Source organism: Siniperca chuatsi, linkage group LG3 (assembly GCF_020085105.1).
Source record: "Siniperca chuatsi isolate FFG_IHB_CAS linkage group LG3, ASM2008510v1, whole genome shotgun sequence".
Taxonomy (NCBI): Eukaryota; Metazoa; Chordata; class Actinopteri; order Centrarchiformes; family Sinipercidae; genus Siniperca; species Siniperca chuatsi.
Window position 1 is genome coordinate 16,460,278 of NC_058044.1, and position 17,953 is coordinate 16,478,230.

General features: G+C 42.3%; 1 protein-coding gene across 7 annotated transcripts; it reads left to right on the plus strand.

Moving 5' to 3' along the window:
* Positions 1-78: 78 nt before the first annotated feature.
* Positions 79-17,934, plus strand: polq (polymerase (DNA directed), theta). 7 transcript variants are annotated; one of them, XM_044191657.1, is made up of 35 exons: positions 81-454; positions 609-705; positions 816-1,294; positions 1,402-1,643; positions 2,453-2,629; positions 2,716-2,846; positions 2,988-3,144; positions 3,232-3,343; positions 3,436-3,637; positions 3,777-3,918; positions 4,469-4,615; positions 4,720-4,932; positions 5,142-5,284; positions 5,426-5,615; positions 5,849-5,991; positions 6,212-6,405; positions 6,937-7,061; positions 7,555-7,798; positions 8,837-10,469; positions 10,571-12,224; positions 12,440-12,580; positions 12,649-12,851; positions 13,270-13,477; positions 13,592-13,785; positions 13,903-14,031; positions 14,111-14,285; positions 14,465-14,588; positions 15,372-15,472; positions 15,551-15,657; positions 15,729-15,830; positions 15,918-16,029; positions 16,363-16,487; positions 16,622-16,757; positions 16,876-16,982; positions 17,383-17,934. In XM_044191657.1, exons 1-35 carry the CDS (start codon positions 384-386, stop codon positions 17,494-17,496), a joined length of 8,574 nt encoding a protein of 2,857 aa, XP_044047592.1. In that variant the 5' UTR covers positions 81-383; the 3' UTR covers positions 17,497-17,934. The 7 variants fall into 7 exon arrangements, with proteins under 7 accessions (XP_044047594.1, XP_044047592.1, XP_044047591.1 ...); XM_044191656.1 differs by having other exon boundaries at positions 82-454; positions 1,399-1,643; XM_044191658.1 differs by having other exon boundaries at positions 82-454; positions 1,399-1,643; positions 15,575-15,657.
* Positions 17,935-17,953: the final 19 nt, after the last annotated feature.

Consider the following 17,953-nt stretch of genomic DNA (forward strand, 5'->3'; position numbering starts at 1 on the left):
TATTCATCCAAACATTGAACTGAAGGACAGTCTATTTAGTAGTATCAATATTAGTATTACCATTGGTGGTAGTAGCAGTAGTAGTGCATAGGAACGTTGTATTCGTGCATTGTTTCCGTCGAACTGTTTTTGTGGAGCACCGAGGCGGCGCTCCGGCGGACTTTTTGATTTCAGATGTGTTCAGCGCTGCCCAACAGAAAGAAAATGTTTACACTTAGCAACCAAAATAATGAATTCTACAGCGACGCTTGTTTTTGCTTCCTTACCTTTGACACACATTGTTAAATATAGTTTATAAACTCATGTCAAGAGTCAGACTGATGACATGTTAATTAACATCCACCTACTAACGTGTTTATCAAAAACAGTACAACTTCTTCAGAATGAGCACCTCGGGTCCTTCTCTGAAAAAGAAAAGCTACATGGGGCAGCACCAGATCAAGAAGAAAAAAAGGTAAGTTTAAGTCACAGTATCACTTAGAAGGCTGATTGAGAAGAATTAGGACCAGATTCCTCCTGTGGCCTAGAGACATCTTCCAATCTGTGTACATTTCTTTCAATGAACATCAGTTTTACCTTTGGTGAACATACTTCTTTTCTGTGCACAGCTTCCAAGCTCCTGATGAGCCACCAGACGGAGACAGACTGTTACAGAAAACCAGTTATCTGTCAGGCAAAACAAACATCAACAGAGACACCCTCATGGTGAGTGTAAGAGCTTGAGAGAGAGCTTTTCCTCCTACTCTTTTTGTCATCTCTGATTCTCTTTCACATCTACATAGATCACGAATGACATGCATTAATCTCCATCTTAGGGTGGAGGAGCGGAGTTTCCACTGGGAGAATCCACATTAGCTCTCGATGAAGAGATGCTGCAGGTGTTGGATGCTGTAGATCCCATGAAGCCTGCAGCTAACAATGCTTGTCAAACAACAGTAAACAGAGATGCACAGGAAGAGCCAGCATCGTCAGCTGTCTTTGCCCCTTCACGGTCTCTTGCACCAGTTGCAGACAATAAGAGGGAGAGTGGCAGAGCACATCAGCCCACAGGACCACACAGAGCCCCCAGCACCCAGGAGAGAGTCTGTGGGCGTAGTGGTGATTGTAAGAAACCAGGATGGAGAGCTGACTGCAAAGACCTTGCTCAGAGGCTTCTCTTCAGTGAGGACTTGGAGGAAGTGGAGCATGCTCACAGGGGTGCAGAGAACATCCAGTCACTGCAAGACTCTGTCTGCATCAATGGGCAATCTAGTCAAGAAATAAAAAAACGTCAGCAAGTAGGCAGCTCCACCAAGTGAGTCTTAACGTACACATTTTTGCCCAGTTTTTTGTTCAATTTGATTATCTGCTTCTGTTCTTTTCTGTTAACAAATGTTTTTCTCACTTTGTGTGTTTCAGTAGGCAGAAACCTACATCCAGAAGTAAGAGCTCTCCTCGTAGCAAGGACAAAAGTGGGCCAAATATGAATGCTGATCCATCTCTGGATGTATCCAGGGACTACATCTTGTTCAGCCCCACCCGCCTCGCAGCGGCCATGAAGAAGGCCAAACTCCAGCAGTCACTACAGAATCAGTCCGCTTCTGTGCTCACAGTCCCCAGTGGCTTAGACCTCAGTACTCTGAGTGACACTTTACCTCGGCCAGGTGAAGTAATTTAAGTTATGGTTAATATTTTCTGCCATTGTTTCTCTGTGTTTTTGACTCCTTTCACACCTTGTCAAGGCTGGATTAACCTGCCAGGGTGTCTCTGGGCAAAAATGAGCTGCTGGGCTCATATTACCTCCCCTTTCCTGCCACTCTATGTTTTTCTACACTAGAAACACTACTTGGGCATAGAAATACAGTTTATTGAAAAACTGTCAAAACTGAAATAATGAAGGTCTTAAAATTAGATTTAATATATTATATATTATATAAGGACCCTCTTCGGGCCAGGGGCTCAAGATCAAGTAATAAAGAAAGACCCCCCTTTAAGCTCTTATCATGTCAATTCATACTGTGTTGTGTTTCCAAACAAAATTTCCATTAAATTAGCTCAAGGAAAGACATGTTTATTTGTATAGCACCTTTCAACAACGAGGCAATTCAAAGTGCTTTACATAAGCCATAAAAAGGATTTAAAGAGTAAAAAAAAAATTTTATAAAACAGAATAAGCAGAAAAATAAATATTGCAGTGCAGTGCAAGATATGAATGAATAGCTTCAAATTTAATCTAATAAAAGGCAGTGGCACAGACCAGTGAACACACAGTAAGCATGGAGCTTTTGGGGCCCTGGGGCAGTTGCCCACTTCCAGCCTGGCACCTTGTATGAAGGTATCTCTTGTCCAGGTATGTCCAGTTTGTGTAATTAAACTGAATTACATTTATATTTGACATTACATTGTGTCTCCTGCCACCAGATTGATTTAATACCATGTGTAAAAGGAGTACTTTATTTGTGCTCTACTGTAGGCATCGCCTTGTGTGCTCCCGCGGGGCAAGCTGAAAAGCTGCTGTTATCTAGTTGGGGCTTACCAAAACCTGTCCTGGAGCGCTACCAGAAACACGGAGTGACTCACATGTTCGAATGGCAGGCTCAGTGCCTCACTGTTGGACAGGTGCTGCAGGGAGGTAACCTGGTATACTCTGGTAAGATACTCAACGTCTCTCTACAAAGTGATTCAAGGAGCCAGTCACTGTTAGGTCAGTTTCAGCTTTATATTCCTTCTTTTCAGCCCCCACTAGTGCTGGAAAAACTCTGGTGTCAGAGCTGCTGATGTTGAAGCGTGTATTGGAGACTAAAACAAAAGCTCTCTTCATTCTGCCATTTGTCTCTGTGGCCAAAGAGAAGATGCACTACCTTCAGGTGAGGGAGAGGTGGACAGAAAAATACACAGATGTTGTTATGGACATTGTGTTGTGTGTGTGTGTGTGTGTGTGTGTGTCTGTGTATACATCTCCATCTAACGGACTTGTACCTCTGACAAATACGAATACACTCTTGTAGAGTGTATTCGAAGAGGCAGGAGTTCGTGTGGAGGGATATATGGGCAGCACCTCGGCTGCTGGAGGGTTCACAGCACTAGATGTGGCTGTTTGCACCATAGAAAAAGCCAATTCCCTCATTAACAGACTAATTGAAGAGGACAGTATGGGTCTACTAGGTAATATACCAATGATAATTGTGTGTTTTCCTGAGTATAAAACATAGAGTATGAGTTTGAAAGCGTGTGTTATTTTTGTACTACTAGGTATGGTGGTGGTGGATGAGTTACATATGGTTGGAGATTCTGGAAGAGGATACCTACTAGAACTGCTCTTAACCAAAATCCGCTACATTGCACAGAAGCAAAACACCACTGGGTTTGTGTCCGTGCCCGTCTGTGTAACAGCTACAGTGTTTAAAAATCCTGTTCCTCTGCTACACGTGTTAATCTGTAAAACTCTTTCTACAGGTCTCTTTCTGAGGGTGTACAGATCATAGGTATGAGCGCCACCTTGCCTAACCTCTCCCTCCTGGCTAGCTGGTTAGGTGCAGAGCTTTACCAGACAGACTACAGGCCTGTACCCCTGCAGGAGCATCTCAAGGTGGGCTGCAACATCTACGACAAGAGCCTCTCTGTGGTGCGGCAGTTCACTCCTGCACTCCACATTAAGGTAACTGAGACTGACTGTAGTTCAGATGTTATCCATTGTGCATGTTATCATGAATGATGCAAGCTCTCTCAAGGACAGTAATATAATCATGTGCTGTGTGTGTGTGTGTGTGTGTGTGTGTTTATGCACTTTCATAAAGGGTGATGATGACCACATAGTGAGCTTGTGCTATGAGACTGTGAGAGAGGGCCGCTCTGTGCTGCTGTTCTGCCCCTCGAAGAACTGGTGTGAGAAACTGGCAGACAGCATCGCCAGAGAATTCTACAACCTCAGACACGCTGGTACTTGGAATTTTAATGTCATTCTAAAAATCATGTACTTTTTATGCATGCCGTATTTAAATGTCTAGAGTGTAACAAGTATGTTTTCATTAGTGTATAATCACCTGAAAATAAGAATCGTTGTGTTTTCATTACCTTAGAATAAGCCCTTTTTATCTACAGAGGGAGCGGGTCCCCTTCCATAGAAGTCGCCATGTTGCACCACCATGTTTCTACAGTAGCCTAGAATGGACAAACCAAACACTGGCTCTAGATAGGGCCTTTCGCATTTTTCACGAGTTTCGCAGCCACCGTAGTTTCTCCTTTACACTTGGAAGGGGAGGGTTAGGCGAGCGGTATTCAAATGGTTGCAGTCTGCAGTTTCACTGCTAGATGTCACTAAATCCTACACACTGAGCCTTTTAATAGTGAAGTCAAACTGTAGCTTGTTTGTGTTGCATTGTGTGATATTACAGTGGTTCTTTGGTTTGAGAGTCATATTGAACTGATATGTGTTATGTAGTTAACAACAAGAATCTGTGAAGTCTAGATTCTGGTCTCATCCCTTCAGATTGTCAGGGCGAAGCAGAGCCTCAGCCGGTGTGTCTGGATCGAGAGGGACTAGTGGACATTATAGCCCAGTTGAGACGAACTCCAGCTGGTTTAGACCCCATCCTCCAGCGAACTGTGCCATGGGGGGTGGCCTTCCACCACGCTGGTGAACACATTCAAACAACTTCGTAACCACAACAAACTGAATGGTACTGTTTTGTTTTTTGTTTTTTTTTGAGTGTATAAATAAGATAAAGTTTGTCTCTGTAGGTTTGACGTTTGATGAGCGTGATGTGTTGGAGGGAGCTTTTCGCCAGGGCATGGTCAGAGTCCTGGCTGCCACCTCTACACTCTCTTCAGGGGTTAATCTCCCAGCTCGCAGGGTCATCATTCGAACCCCCACCTTCAATGGACACTTGTTGGACCCACTCACATACAAACAGATGGCTGGACGAGCAGGGAGGAAAGGGGTAGACACTACAGGTATGGAGGGAAGAAGGGGACAAAAAATTAAAGAAATAAGAGGTTGGACTATTGCTTGTTTGTTGTTATTCCAGTCGCTGCGAGAGAGAAAACAAAACATGATCAACAATTTTCTGTGATAATAATCGAGCACATATCAGTTAAAAGTGAATTTAAAAAACACAACATCTCTCTTTTGGTCTTACGTCATTTTGTTCGTCCTCTTTCAGGTGAGAGTGTGCTGGTGTGTAAGGAGGCAGAGCGTCAGAAAGGTATAAGTCTCCTCAAGGGTGCTCTTCAGCCAATCAGCAGCTGCCTGGTAAGAAGGGAGGGAGAAGGTGTCACCACCAGCATGCTGCGAGCCATCCTAGAGGTATGGTTGATATCTCAATTAACCTGGTACCCATGGAAATGACATATAGATCATGATTAATTCCAAATCCAAAAACAAATTTCTGCACCATAAGCTCTATAATTGTTTTATGTCCCTAATTTGAATTGTCCCAACTTGCAGATCATTGTTGGAGGTGTAGCCAGCGCTCCACAGGATGTGAGGCTATACGCTTCATGCTCACTACTGACTGCCAGCATGAAATGTGATGGCAAAAAAGAATCAAATGAAAAGACCAACAAAGGAGCTATTGAGGCCTGTGTTGACTGGCTGATGGACAATGAATTTATCAGTATTCAGAAGGACGGACAAGGTACAGTCTTTTTCATGTTCAATGAGCATTCTTGATATCTTGACATATGATGAAAGTAAACTTTTAGTAACAAAGTTAACCATTGGTACAAAAGTGTTCTAACAAATTTTGAAGAATAATGCAAGCATTTTCTGTCATATATCATTTAGTGTACAAGCCAAAGAAGTATCAGCTTTACCACCTTTGCCATTACAATAACTACTGCATGTCATCTGATGTCTTTGTATATCCAGAGGAGCGGTACTGTCCGACTCAACTTGGTGCTGCCACCCTTTCCTCCTCCCTGTCCCCTCCTGAGGCTGTGGGAATATTTGCAGATCTCCAGCGGGCCATGAAGGGCTTTGTACTGGAAAATGACTTGCACATTCTGTATCTGGTACACATACATATAACTTGTATTATTACTTAAGTTTCTGTAAACTTTATTCACTCCCTATAATCCCTGAACCCCCACCAATACATTCCTAATAGTAACTAAATCTTAACTCTAGCTCTAAGTTTCCTTTGACTAAAAATGTCCCCTCCTCAAACAGACAAAATCCAGACCAGTCCTCCAAAGCATAGTATTTAAAGTTCTATGTCCAAATTCTCCTCAGATCACCCCGTTGTACGCAGAGTGGACTACCATAGATTGGTATCAGTTCTTCTGTCTGTGGGAGCAGCTCTCATCATCGATGAAGAGAGTAGCAGAGCTGGTGGGCGTCCAGGAGGGTTTTCTCGCACGATCTGTCAGTGGCAAACTTGTCGCAAAGACAGAGAAGCAGCGTAGACAGATGGCTATTCATAAACGGTGATGCACACATTTATGTTAATTACACAAACTGTATGTATATCATAGTATTAGCTAATAGTTGCCCTGTGTAGTTTTCTGTTGTTGAATTAAAAAGTCACCGACAGTTCATGAAGGAATCTAAAATATGAGAGTTATAATTGTAAACATGTGGCTTGGAAAAAATTAACCTAATACTAAATTATAGTCACCGTCACAATGCTATGCATTGAGAGTACACAAGGGGGAATTACATGATCAATAAAGGTACCTTTGTGAAGCTTGTAATGTTCAGTTTTGGATGAATGTAATAATCAACTATTGAACATTATATTTTCTATATTGTTCTAGTTTATGGATGTTATTGTTATTGTTCATGATTATATAATTTTATTCAGATGTCCATGCTATTGTGTCCTCTTCCTTTATGCACATTGATTCCCAACATTGTGGCCCTTAAACAACAGACCCTAAAACAAAACCACTCAAGGATTTATCCCCTGAGAGTCAAACAACAAATAAAGGTTTTTTCTCTTTGTTATCTCCTTGCAGGTTTTTCACCACCCTTGTGCTACAGGATCTGGTGAATGAGGTGCCTTTGGGAACAGTGGCATCCAAATACAATTGCAATCGTGGGCAGTTACAGTCTCTCCAGCAGTCTGCTTCTACATATGCAGGTATGTGACATGTTACACTGTAGAATATATAGACATTGAATTCTACAGAAGGCTTTATATGAAAAAGGGAGGGCAGTAACAAGTATAGTAACTTGATGCAAGAGGCAGGAGCACTTTATACTGATGGATATACAGCATAGACGTCATTCCATTAGCTGATGTTTCGGCTTCTACATGCATCCTTCAGAGCCACATATCCATCATTCTAAAGTGCTCATGCTTCTTGCATCAAGTTACTGTGAGAGGGTTTATGAGGACCTAGTGTAGTTCAGACTCAGCGGGTGTGTGCTTAAATGTGGCTCAGAACCATTTTTGTCTGGGTGTAAACACCACACAAATTATGGTGTTTATTATCAATGATCATTAAAATACAGAAAGAAACCCAAAGAAAACCAGAACCAAAAAGCAACACATTAGTAATTCATTGACTCGAAATCATATGCTCAGGTATGCAGCTGACAAAAACACTCAGACCTTTCTGCCATCCCTCCAGGTATGGTAACAGTGTTCTGCAAGCGCCTAGGCTGGCACAACATGGAACTGCTGTTGTCCCAGTACCAGACCAGGCTGAGCTTTGGAGTCCAGAGGGAGCTGGTCGACCTTGTCAGGGTTTCCCTCCTGAATGCAACACGAGCCAGAACACTCTACGCACAAGGCCTCTGTACTGTTGCTGAACTAGCCAGGGCTACTGTGGCTGATGTGGAGAAAGCCTTGAGGAATGCTGTCCCATTTAAGAGGTTAGTGTGTGTGTATGTGTGTTCCATTTAGATATAAATGCATATTAGGTAAACAAGGATATGAGTCTTTTTACACTACACAGGCTATTTCAAATTAAGGGCCAGCAGCTGAGACTAGTATATAAAATAGCACTTAGTTTGTTTCCGCTCTCAGCGTACACACATTAACAAGATTGTTTTCTATGATGAAGTGAAGAAGTCATAGCTAAAAACTCTCTCTATATTCCACTTTTAAATTAGTCTATCAAAAGGAAAGGTACAAATGCTGGCATTTATTTTGATCTTGTAAAAAAAACAAAAACTAACTTGTCCCTATCAAACACAACCCATACACCGTAAACAAGGGGTTTAATGATTCAACAGTGAATTGATTTTGTTTTGATTATTTTAGCTAATATTCAGTGCCTCATAGCCTCTTTCATTCTGTCCATAATTCATTCATTTAGATTTGATTCATTACAGTACTTCCAAAAAATGTAAAAGGTCTGCATATAGAGGTAAATTATAAAAAGTAAGTTTTTTAAGTTGATGTAGTTGTCAGTCCAATCTCAAACTACTGCATCCTGATAGACCATAGGAGCATAATTAGATCACATGTAGGTGCATGGCTATTGGAAATCAGCATTAATGAAAATAGAAAATAGTAAACCCTGCACAAGTTTATTTAAATGGTCAACATTTTGAGATATATATAGACCAATAGGCTAATAGGCTCTATGATGACAGGTGTGGTTAACCATCCAACCAGCCTAGGGTGATAAACATCTTAAAACAATTAACAATTCAAGAAGTACACAATCAAAACTCGATCAAATCCCAGAGAGTGAGAGTACAGAGAAAGTAATATAATATATTAAAAATATTTCAAATATATCCAAAATAGTTGTTATAGTATACTGCAATTACATTGTTTTCCATAGAAGCAGGTACATTCCTATAAATAGTATATGCAACTGTAGCATCAACACACCAAGCTATAATCTCCCTGAAACATGACCCCAGATATAAAGCTAATGTTGTACTGTCCGTATTCCTCAGCTCTAAGCGTGCAGTGGATGAGAGTGAGGTGGAGGCAGCTGAGAGACGGCGCCTCCGCTGCGTCTGGGTCACCGGTGGTCGGGCCTTGACGGAACAGGAAGCCGCTGTTGAGATAGTGTCTGAGGCAAGACTCCTCCTTCAGGAAGACCTGGCCCAGTTAGGAGTTCAGTGGGACCCGGCAACACTGCCTCCTGGGGCTCCTGCTGTAAACAGCCCCGATGACCATCAGAGCAGGGACTCGGACACCTCATCTGCCTCATATCTCAGTTCACATGAAGCACAGATGGACAACATTAAAGATCACCAAGAAGGAGACAGGGTCAAGAAAAGTGAGAGCAGAGATATTGACAGACATGGGGAGGAGAATAAGGAAGAATATAAATGCGAGGAAAGGGTTTCTGAAAGGAAAATGCAAAAGAAGCAGCAAGCAGAAGGAGAAGCCAAAAGAGAGCAGGGGAAGTCCAAGCCTGAAGACATGGTAATAAACAGAAAATTGGAGGAGCATAGAAAGGAAGCCAGGACAGAGCCAGATATCAGACAAACAGGCAATAAAGTACAACTGCAAAGAAGCAAAAAAACAAACAAAGATGAGACAAATAAAAAATTATTAATGGCAAATGACACAGAAGATCCAGATGAAAAAAGAGAAGGACAAAAGCGCACAAGGTCAGAGCAAGGAGGGGACGAGCGCAAAAAAGCCGAGCCAAAAGAAGGGGAGACAAGTAAAGGGATTGTCTTAATCAGACATGAGCAAGCAAATCGTCCTGTTCCTGAAAGGAGCCTGACTCAGGAATTGGCTGAGATTGTATCCAGCCCCCTGCCTCAACCAATGCCACGTCCTCAGCCCTCCCCTTCCCCAATGGCTCCTCCTCGGTTTAGAGCTCCAATATCCCGAGTAGAAGAACAACACAGTGTTCCTACAAGGACATCAAAAGGAGATGGTACCACAGGGCTTGCTGCCTCACCTGTGCAGCCAGGTACACTGAGGCACGCAAGAGCCTTAAGCAAAGTCCTCCACTCTATACAGACTGACAAAAGCCTACAAGATAATGTAGAGACTGCACAAACAACACACTCAAAACCCACAGTAGTTTCTTCAGTCCAAAATTCAGCACCTGGAGGCCAGTTACCTACAACCGTTCAAGCTCCTGGCCCTGTGCAAGGTGTTTCTACACCTACAAATGCAGATATGCTAGACTCTCCCCTGTCTGTCTCTCCTGCCTCTGTTCCCTTATTCTCTCCTGAGGCCAAGCGAAGAAGGACAGACGGCGGGGAGGTAGATAAGTTTTCATCTCCCGAGCTGTACGCAGGAGGTGAGAGAGATGAAGATGTTGAGGGAGCTGTTAAAAAAGGAGAAGATAGTTTTGGTGACAGCTTTGAATTGGACACTCAGACAGAAAGAATCATTTTTCAACAGACGTGCCAACACAGAGATGGGAATGATCGAGGTATGAATCAGTCAGTAGAAACAAAAAAGATAAGAGGGGAGGAAATGGTAGAAGCGGCTGTAGAGCTGGATAAGGACACAAAAGAGGGAAGTAACAGACTTGAAGCCCCTGAAAATGCATGTCCCAGATTCAATATTTCTCTCACAGATAGCCAGATGGAGCTCATTCTTAACACCAGCCACCAGGTGAGTGACCAGAGTCATCCATTATGTACTGATTATAAACATCAAACGTATTCAAATAGTTTGCCTCTTAAAAACCAAAAGCTATGATGTTATTTTTACAGATTTCTCCTGGTCCAGGTGGTGATAATGGAGTTGAATATAAAGATGAAGGTGGTGATGAGGATGAGGCCCTCGGTGCAGATCAGGCTACCTCTGAGAGTGTCAACAGAAGCAGTAGCTTCCTGTTCGACAGCCTGTATGACAGCTCTCTGCTGGCTGGTTTGAGCCCACACCAGATCCTTGACCAATCAGACGAAGAGGAATCTGTTGGCCAGGAAATCAGAGACAAGTGCCCTCTTCCGTCAACCCAGGAGCGAAGACGCAGCAAGCTTCTCACCAATCAGGAGGCGGAAAAGCAGGAGGCAATCCAATGGGGTGAGTCCTCCTTAAACCTGTCAGAGTGGGGCGACTCATTGTTGGTGGGCGAACACTTTCTGGAGAGGCAGAGCTTGTTCAAACACACAGAGAGAACTCAAAAAGAGCAAGAAGCCAGTCATCAGCAACCCAACGCAGACCATGTTCTGCCTGAGGAACAGCTGCCAAAACCTAAACCCAGTCAAATACAACCACAACCCACCACGACAACTACTACCACAACTGAAAATGAGTACAACAAGACTAAAACCAGTGATAATAAAGGCCATACACACAAAAGTAAACAGTATAATAATGCACAAAATGACAATAAACCATGCGGGAGACTGGAAACGATGAATGGAGAGGGTGAAAATGAGAAGCAAGTTGAGAAGAAAATAATGGAAGAGGAGGAAAAGGAAGAGCACATGTATGCTTTATTTTCAGATAATGCAGTTGTTAAACACCCAAATGTCCAAAATGCACCTGAAAACACTCTTTATTGCAGCCCTGGTTTACAAGACATCTTTGACCGCTGGCCTAGTATGTCTGAGCAGCCCTGGCAAAACACAACAACAGGCCACACAGCCACTCATACACTTATTAATGCTGCAAATACAGCAGAAGTTCCAGATCTACCTCAGCCCTCAATACATGTGGACAGGAAAAGGGGAAAGCCAAATGTGCAGGTTGTTGCAGCTGAGAGCGTTTCCCAAGAGAAACAACCCTCAAGACATGACAGTGAGGATGTAGCAGAGAGACCAGGCTCTGCTGGTGATCTCATTCCCCCAACTCAGGAAACGCCACCTGTCACACCCAGAGTAAAACTGACCACCTCATGTGTCCAGTCGCCTCTCACCGCTCAGCCACTCAACCAGTCGACTCCCTCAACCTTCCTGCCACGGAGACCAGCAATCACAAAATGTCACCTCTCAGAAGCTGTTGCTGACACTAAGCAGCCGAATTCCACATCTGATCGCAGCCACGAACACCAGCTGAGACAGAAACCAAAGACTCTACCTGTTCCAAGTTCAAAAACAAAACCCCTGCTACATGCCAACCAGAATCTCAGCCCTCTGCGAGACTGCGCTTCTCCATCCTCCCCCCGGCCGAAGCTTCCCTCTGACGTAGAATCACCTGTGACTGATGAAGGCTTCACTCTTCAGCTGTCCGAGGATACATCGCTCTGTTCCAGCAACTCTGGGACCTTCTCCATCATAGACGTGGCAAGTGACAGGCGCCTCTTCGACACTTTCATTAATGAGTGGAAAACAAAGGAGCGGTACTCTCTGGCCTTGGCCTGTGAAAAGAGGGAGCCCAGACAGCAGCCTGAGGGGGAAATAGGAGGGAAACATAAGAAAGGTAACTGATAAACATGTACAGAAGTGAACTTTCAGTAAAATGTGTTATAAATTGTTGCCCAGCGCTTACCCAAAGATTGACATCTATCAGTTTGCTGCAGAGAAGTCTCCTTTCTTGCATTTGTGTTTTTGCTTCATTATCTACAACACGGCACATTATAAGCATAGCCTGTGTTGTGTGCAGTCTCCTCACCCATGCATGTGTTTTCTGTGCAGCATCAGCAGCTCATCAGAAGCCCCACAGGGTCGACGGTTTTCCAGTAAGAGACAGTGATGGACTGGTGTTGATTGGACTGTCTGTCTGCTGGGGAGCAAGAGATGCGTACTACATGTCTCTGCAGCAAGAGCAGAGCAAAGGTATAGACACACACATGCATGCATAAGCTCATTTCAGAAGTGACAGAAGTCTGTCTGTCCCCCCTCAGGTCTGAGCTCCAGTCTGGCCCCTCCTCCACTGGATGATGATTTGCCAGTAAGTGAGAGGCTGGGGCAGGTGAAGACCTGTCTGAGCAGGCCATTGGCTGGTCATAGAGGAGGTGTGGTTGTTACATATGACATCATACAGGTGTACAAGATGCTGGTCCTGAGTTGTGGCTTCAGCTTGGAGGGAAATTGTGAAGATCCCAAGGTGAGGGAAATCATGTGCGCACACTGTCATTTTCATGCACATATGTATACAGTATAGAGATAGAAAGATAGATCTCTCATAGAAACTCTCATCCTGGTAATTATGACCAAGCTGTTAATGTGATTTTATTAAAAGCCCCTTACTGACATTTGATAGTATTGAAAGTGACACTGTGGGAGGCAGCAATGCATGCACCACTGTTCACTGGGATTGTCTCATTTTTCTACAAAAACCTCATCCATCAGAATAATTTGAATGGTGCTATAATCACATAAAGATTCTACACACGGGGGCTTTAAAAGAGAACATTTAATAGAAATGGACAAAATATTTATTGTTTTGCTAAGAACCTTTCATAAAATGTCAGAAACAAATTTCATAATGCAGCAAAGTGACTCTGTTTGAATGCCTACCATAGGTTGCGTGCTGGCTAGTGGACCCCGGCAGTGAGGAGAGGACTCTACCCAACATGGTGACTGTCTACTGTCCTGAGGAATTACCTCTGCTGGACGGACTTGGGAATGCGCATGCACACTGTCCTCGTGTTAGGGCAGCTACCAAGAGTGTGCTCGTACACACTGTCATGAACCATCTCACTGGCCTGCTAGAGAAAGACGGCATGCTTGGTATTAAGAGCAAACACTCTAGCAGACGTTCATGTAATATTTACTTATTTAGTGATCAGAACTATAGTAAACATTAGTGACCATTGTTGTAATGTTTTTGTACGTATGTCTCAGACTTATTCAGGAGTATTGAGATGCCCTCCCAGGTGTGTTTGGCTCTGTTGGAATTGAATGGAGTGGGCTTCAGTGTCGAAGAGTGTGAAAGACAAAAACATGTGATGCAAGCCAAACTCACAGCGCTGGAATCTCAGGCTTACAACCTGGCTGGACACAGCTTCTCCCTCACCAGCATCGACGACATAGCACAGGTCCGATGCGCCTTCTTTATCCCAGCCATGTTTTTCAATCAAATTTCAAATAACTCCGTGAAGTACAACAAAGCATAGTAAAACTTACAATTTCCAAACTCGCACGCTGTACTGTAGGTGTTGTTTTTAGAGCTCCATCTGCCTCCAAACGGTGATGTGGGAGGATTGAAAAGTAAGAAGACTCTTGGCTACGGCAGGAGAGGCGGTGGCAGAGTACGACTTGGAAAGCAGTTCAGCACCACCAAGGTGAAACTACTTTGCATTACATAAAATTTTTGTTACTATGACTCACTATGTTTAAACTGAATTGAAATGATGTTGGCAGGATGTTCTGGAGAAGCTTCGCCTCCTGCACCCGTTGCCAGGTGTGATTCTGGAGTGGAGGCGCATCACTAACGCACTGACTAAAGTGGTGTTCCCCCTGCAGAGGGAGAAGCAATACCACCCTACTCTGACCATGAACAGAATATACCCCATCGCCCAGACACACACAGCCACAGGTAAAACGCATACACGCACAGATACACAAACACATCACATGCACCTGGCTTTTACCATATGTAATGTGTTTAATGTAGACACACCTTTATGTCATTGGTAAATTCATACAATTGTGAAATTCTATTTTATTTGAAGTAAATATGAAGCATGCAGTTCATGCACCTCATTCTGTTGTCAGGTAGAGTGAGCTTCACTGAGCCCAACATACAGAATGTCCCCAAAGACTTTGAGATTCACATGCCCACGGTGGTGGGTGAGAGCCCACCTTCACAAGACAGCTGCCACATGACCTCCAAACCAGGGTAGGTCAACACCTCTTCGGTTCACTGCACCTGATCTATGAGCGCGTTGCTCTCAAAGTGGGGTCTGAGACCACTCAGGGAGTGCTCAGGGCTTGAATGTAGTACTTGAAGAATGTAAAATAATCATTGTTCTAATCATACCTTCCTTATTTATAACTGTCACTCTAATGGATAAACTTGCCATCTTTTATATTAAAATATTCTGGTTTTGTTTACAAAAATCTGAATAAGATAACATTTTCATAATGCAAAAGGTTTATATGTCAGTATCAAAGTAGATTCGTGCAGTGTGCTGAGCTGCCTGGATCTCAGCCAACTATACACCTTTGTTTGTGATGTGTCTACACTCTTCCATGGTAATATGCATAATACACTACACACATATAGTGTGATAAGGATAAGGAAATATATGCAAATACTAGGAATCATAACACAACTATAAAACTTCACTGCAATGTATGTCTTGCTTTGCTATAAAGGGATTGCTGGTTTTAGACTGAAATAAAACCTACAGTAAAAACTCAGGATATTGTATACAATACACACAAGTGCCAATTAATAAAGCTAGATGCTGAGTCAGTAGGTACTTTAAGTGAAAAATGAACTCAATGCATAATGTTACATGCTATGTCTGGGTGGGAATGCACTAAATTCCATGGGTTTTCTCGAGAAGTTTACAAGGGTAAGTGTTAAGCAAACTAAAATCACTAGGAATGAAATGTGACTAAAAAATAAAAAAATGATTAGGAATGTCCTACTAATGCTCTCACTGTTTTGTTACAGAAAGAAGAGACGTTCTGTGGTGCCTTCATTTGCAGCTGGCAGTGCAGAACAAGGCCCAGCCTTCTCTGTCAGCATGAGACATGCCTTCGTACCTTTTTCAGGTTACTACGATGATATAGTTGTTTTGTGTGGGTGATCACCTTTTCTGTCTGTAACTTTGTCTCAAACTGTTCTATCAGCTGTCTTTCTGTACTGCACTGTAGGTGGGATGATATTGGCTGTTGATTATTCTCAGCTGGAGTTGAGAGTGTTGGCTCACCTCTCCAAAGATCAACGCCTTCTGCAGGTCAGTAAATTGCAAGAAAACATCATAACAAACAATAATAAACAGGTTAAAAAAATTGTGCGTGTCACCAGGTGCTGAATGGAGGAGCAGACGTGTTTCGCTGCATCGCTGCTGAGTGGAAAAGTGTCGACCCAGAGTCCGTGAACAACAATCTCAGGCAACAGGCAAAACAGGTACAATCAGGCAGGAAAAAGAAGATAACATGGACACGCATTCTCACTGGTAAGCTCACCAGCGTGTACATGTATTGGTCTTTGCAGATTTGCTATGGCATTATCTATGGGATGGGAGCCAAGTCTTTGGGGGAGCAAATGGGAGTGGAGGAGAATGATGCGGCCTGCTACATAGAGAGTTTCAAGGCCAGATACAAAGGTAAACACTGGTGTTTAATTCTTCTATTCATTTTATCCACTCATTATTTTCTGGCCCCAAATACCTAAATTATTGTTTGTGGCAGTATTTCCATTTTTGCTAGAATCCTACATACAAAAGTAAGTGTATGAATTGTTTTAATTTTCTATAATAATATATATAATATATATATAGTGTAGTGTTGTTGACATAATTTGTCTGAAAATGAGATATCAAAGCTGTGAATGTACTGTATATGTACATGTAAATTTATAAAAGAGGGTACAGTCTTTGAAACAACTGGGAATGGAAAAGAAAAGTCCATTTAACACAGAAACGTGTCTTGTCTTTCAGGGATCAATGCTTTTCTTAGAGAAACTGTGAAGAACTGTATTAAGAACGGCTACGTTCAGACTCTAATGGGCCGTAGGAGATACCTACCTGGGATCACTAACAGCAATGCGCACATCAAAGCACATGTAAGCATGCTTGTCCATCAGAACATGCCAGAATTTATTTGTAAGATGTGCAATGTAAAATTCCTGCATGATTTTTCCATTTTTTCTGTATTTCATAACTCCTTTGTGTGTGTCTCTCTTCCTCCCTCATCCAGGCAGAGCGTCAGGCAGTGAACACAACTGTACAGGGTTCAGCAGCAGACATTGTTAAACTCGCCACTGTGAATACCCAGAAACGACTACGAAAAACATACCCTGCAGCTCCACTCTCTCACCAGCACACACACTCAGGTGACATACATCTAATCTTCTTTTCCCATATTATATAAACGCCACATGCAGAGAGATATCATTTCAAAGTCTGTAAATTAATCATGTTTGATGATATCAAACGGTGTCCACTATACAGCCAGCAATCACTGCAGAGCTGGGATGTCTCAACTCAGAGGAGCCTACTTTGTCCTGCAGATGCATGATGAGCTCATCTATGAAACCACAGAGGAAGACGTCATACAGGTATGAAAATTATTATTTGGATTGTCAGCATGACCTGTTCATCAGCATTGTCAGTATTTGGGAAACTGAGTAGATCTTACAACACTATGTGAGATTTTCATCTGAGTGATTTGTTATTTCTAGTATGTATAAGTCTCATCTTAAGTTAAAAAGTAACAGAGCCATGATATGATCACTTGAATTTGAGATATTCAAATAACAATGACAACTGAAACCTGTGTTTGTAGTAATTAATCGACCTGTGATAGGCGATAACAAATAGTGATTTTGGGATGGATTTTTACATTAATGTAATGTATTTCCTACATGTTTTTTAGAGTGGAGAAACAGGGTAACACATTCTGGAAAAGACCACATATATACATAATTATTTGTCTTTCTACCAACCCCTTTCTGACAGGTTGCTCAGATAGTCAAGAGGGAGATGGAGTCAGCGGTAAAACTGTATGTAAAGCTTAAGGCCAAAGTCAAGGTGGGACCCAGCTGGGGCAACTTGCAGGATCTAGATATATAATGTGAATGTTTAGATGTTTGATATCGGAATAAAATACCATGCATTTATTGCTTATGGTTCTATAATATGTTAATACTATCATTTGTACTGAAATTAATATTTTTTTAATCACTACTTTAACAATAATGAAATGTAAGATAACCCACAGTCTATGATTGCACTATGAGCTCAAAATGAACTATTACATGTATTTATAATTCTATTTTGCGGTGTACAGTGTCACAAATTATACACTTTTGTAAAAAAAAAAAAAAAAAAAAAGAATACTGAATTCCCAATACTTGTCATGAGATTTTTATGCAAGGTGATATTCTGCTATGTAAGAAGTGTTTCTTCTATATTTTGAAAACCTGTGGCTTCAACAAACAATTATTTTCATTATCGATTAATGTGCTGATTGTTTTTTCAATAAATTTTTTACCTCAGAGCCCAACGTGATTTGTGCAAAAGTCTTGTT

Excerpts from the sequence above, each read along its gene's own strand:
- polq (XM_044191656.1), top strand. The coding sequence starts at position 384 with ATGAGCACCTCGGGTCCTTCTCTGAAAAAGAAAAGCTACATGGGGCAG. Across the intron at positions 4,933-5,141 it reads GAAAGGGGTAGACACTACAG|GTGAGAGTGTGCTGGTGTGT; the intron begins GTATGGAGGGAA and ends GTCCTCTTTCAG. Across the intron at positions 5,616-5,848 it reads TATTCAGAAGGACGGACAAG|AGGAGCGGTACTGTCCGACT; the intron begins GTACAGTCTTTT and ends TTGTATATCCAG.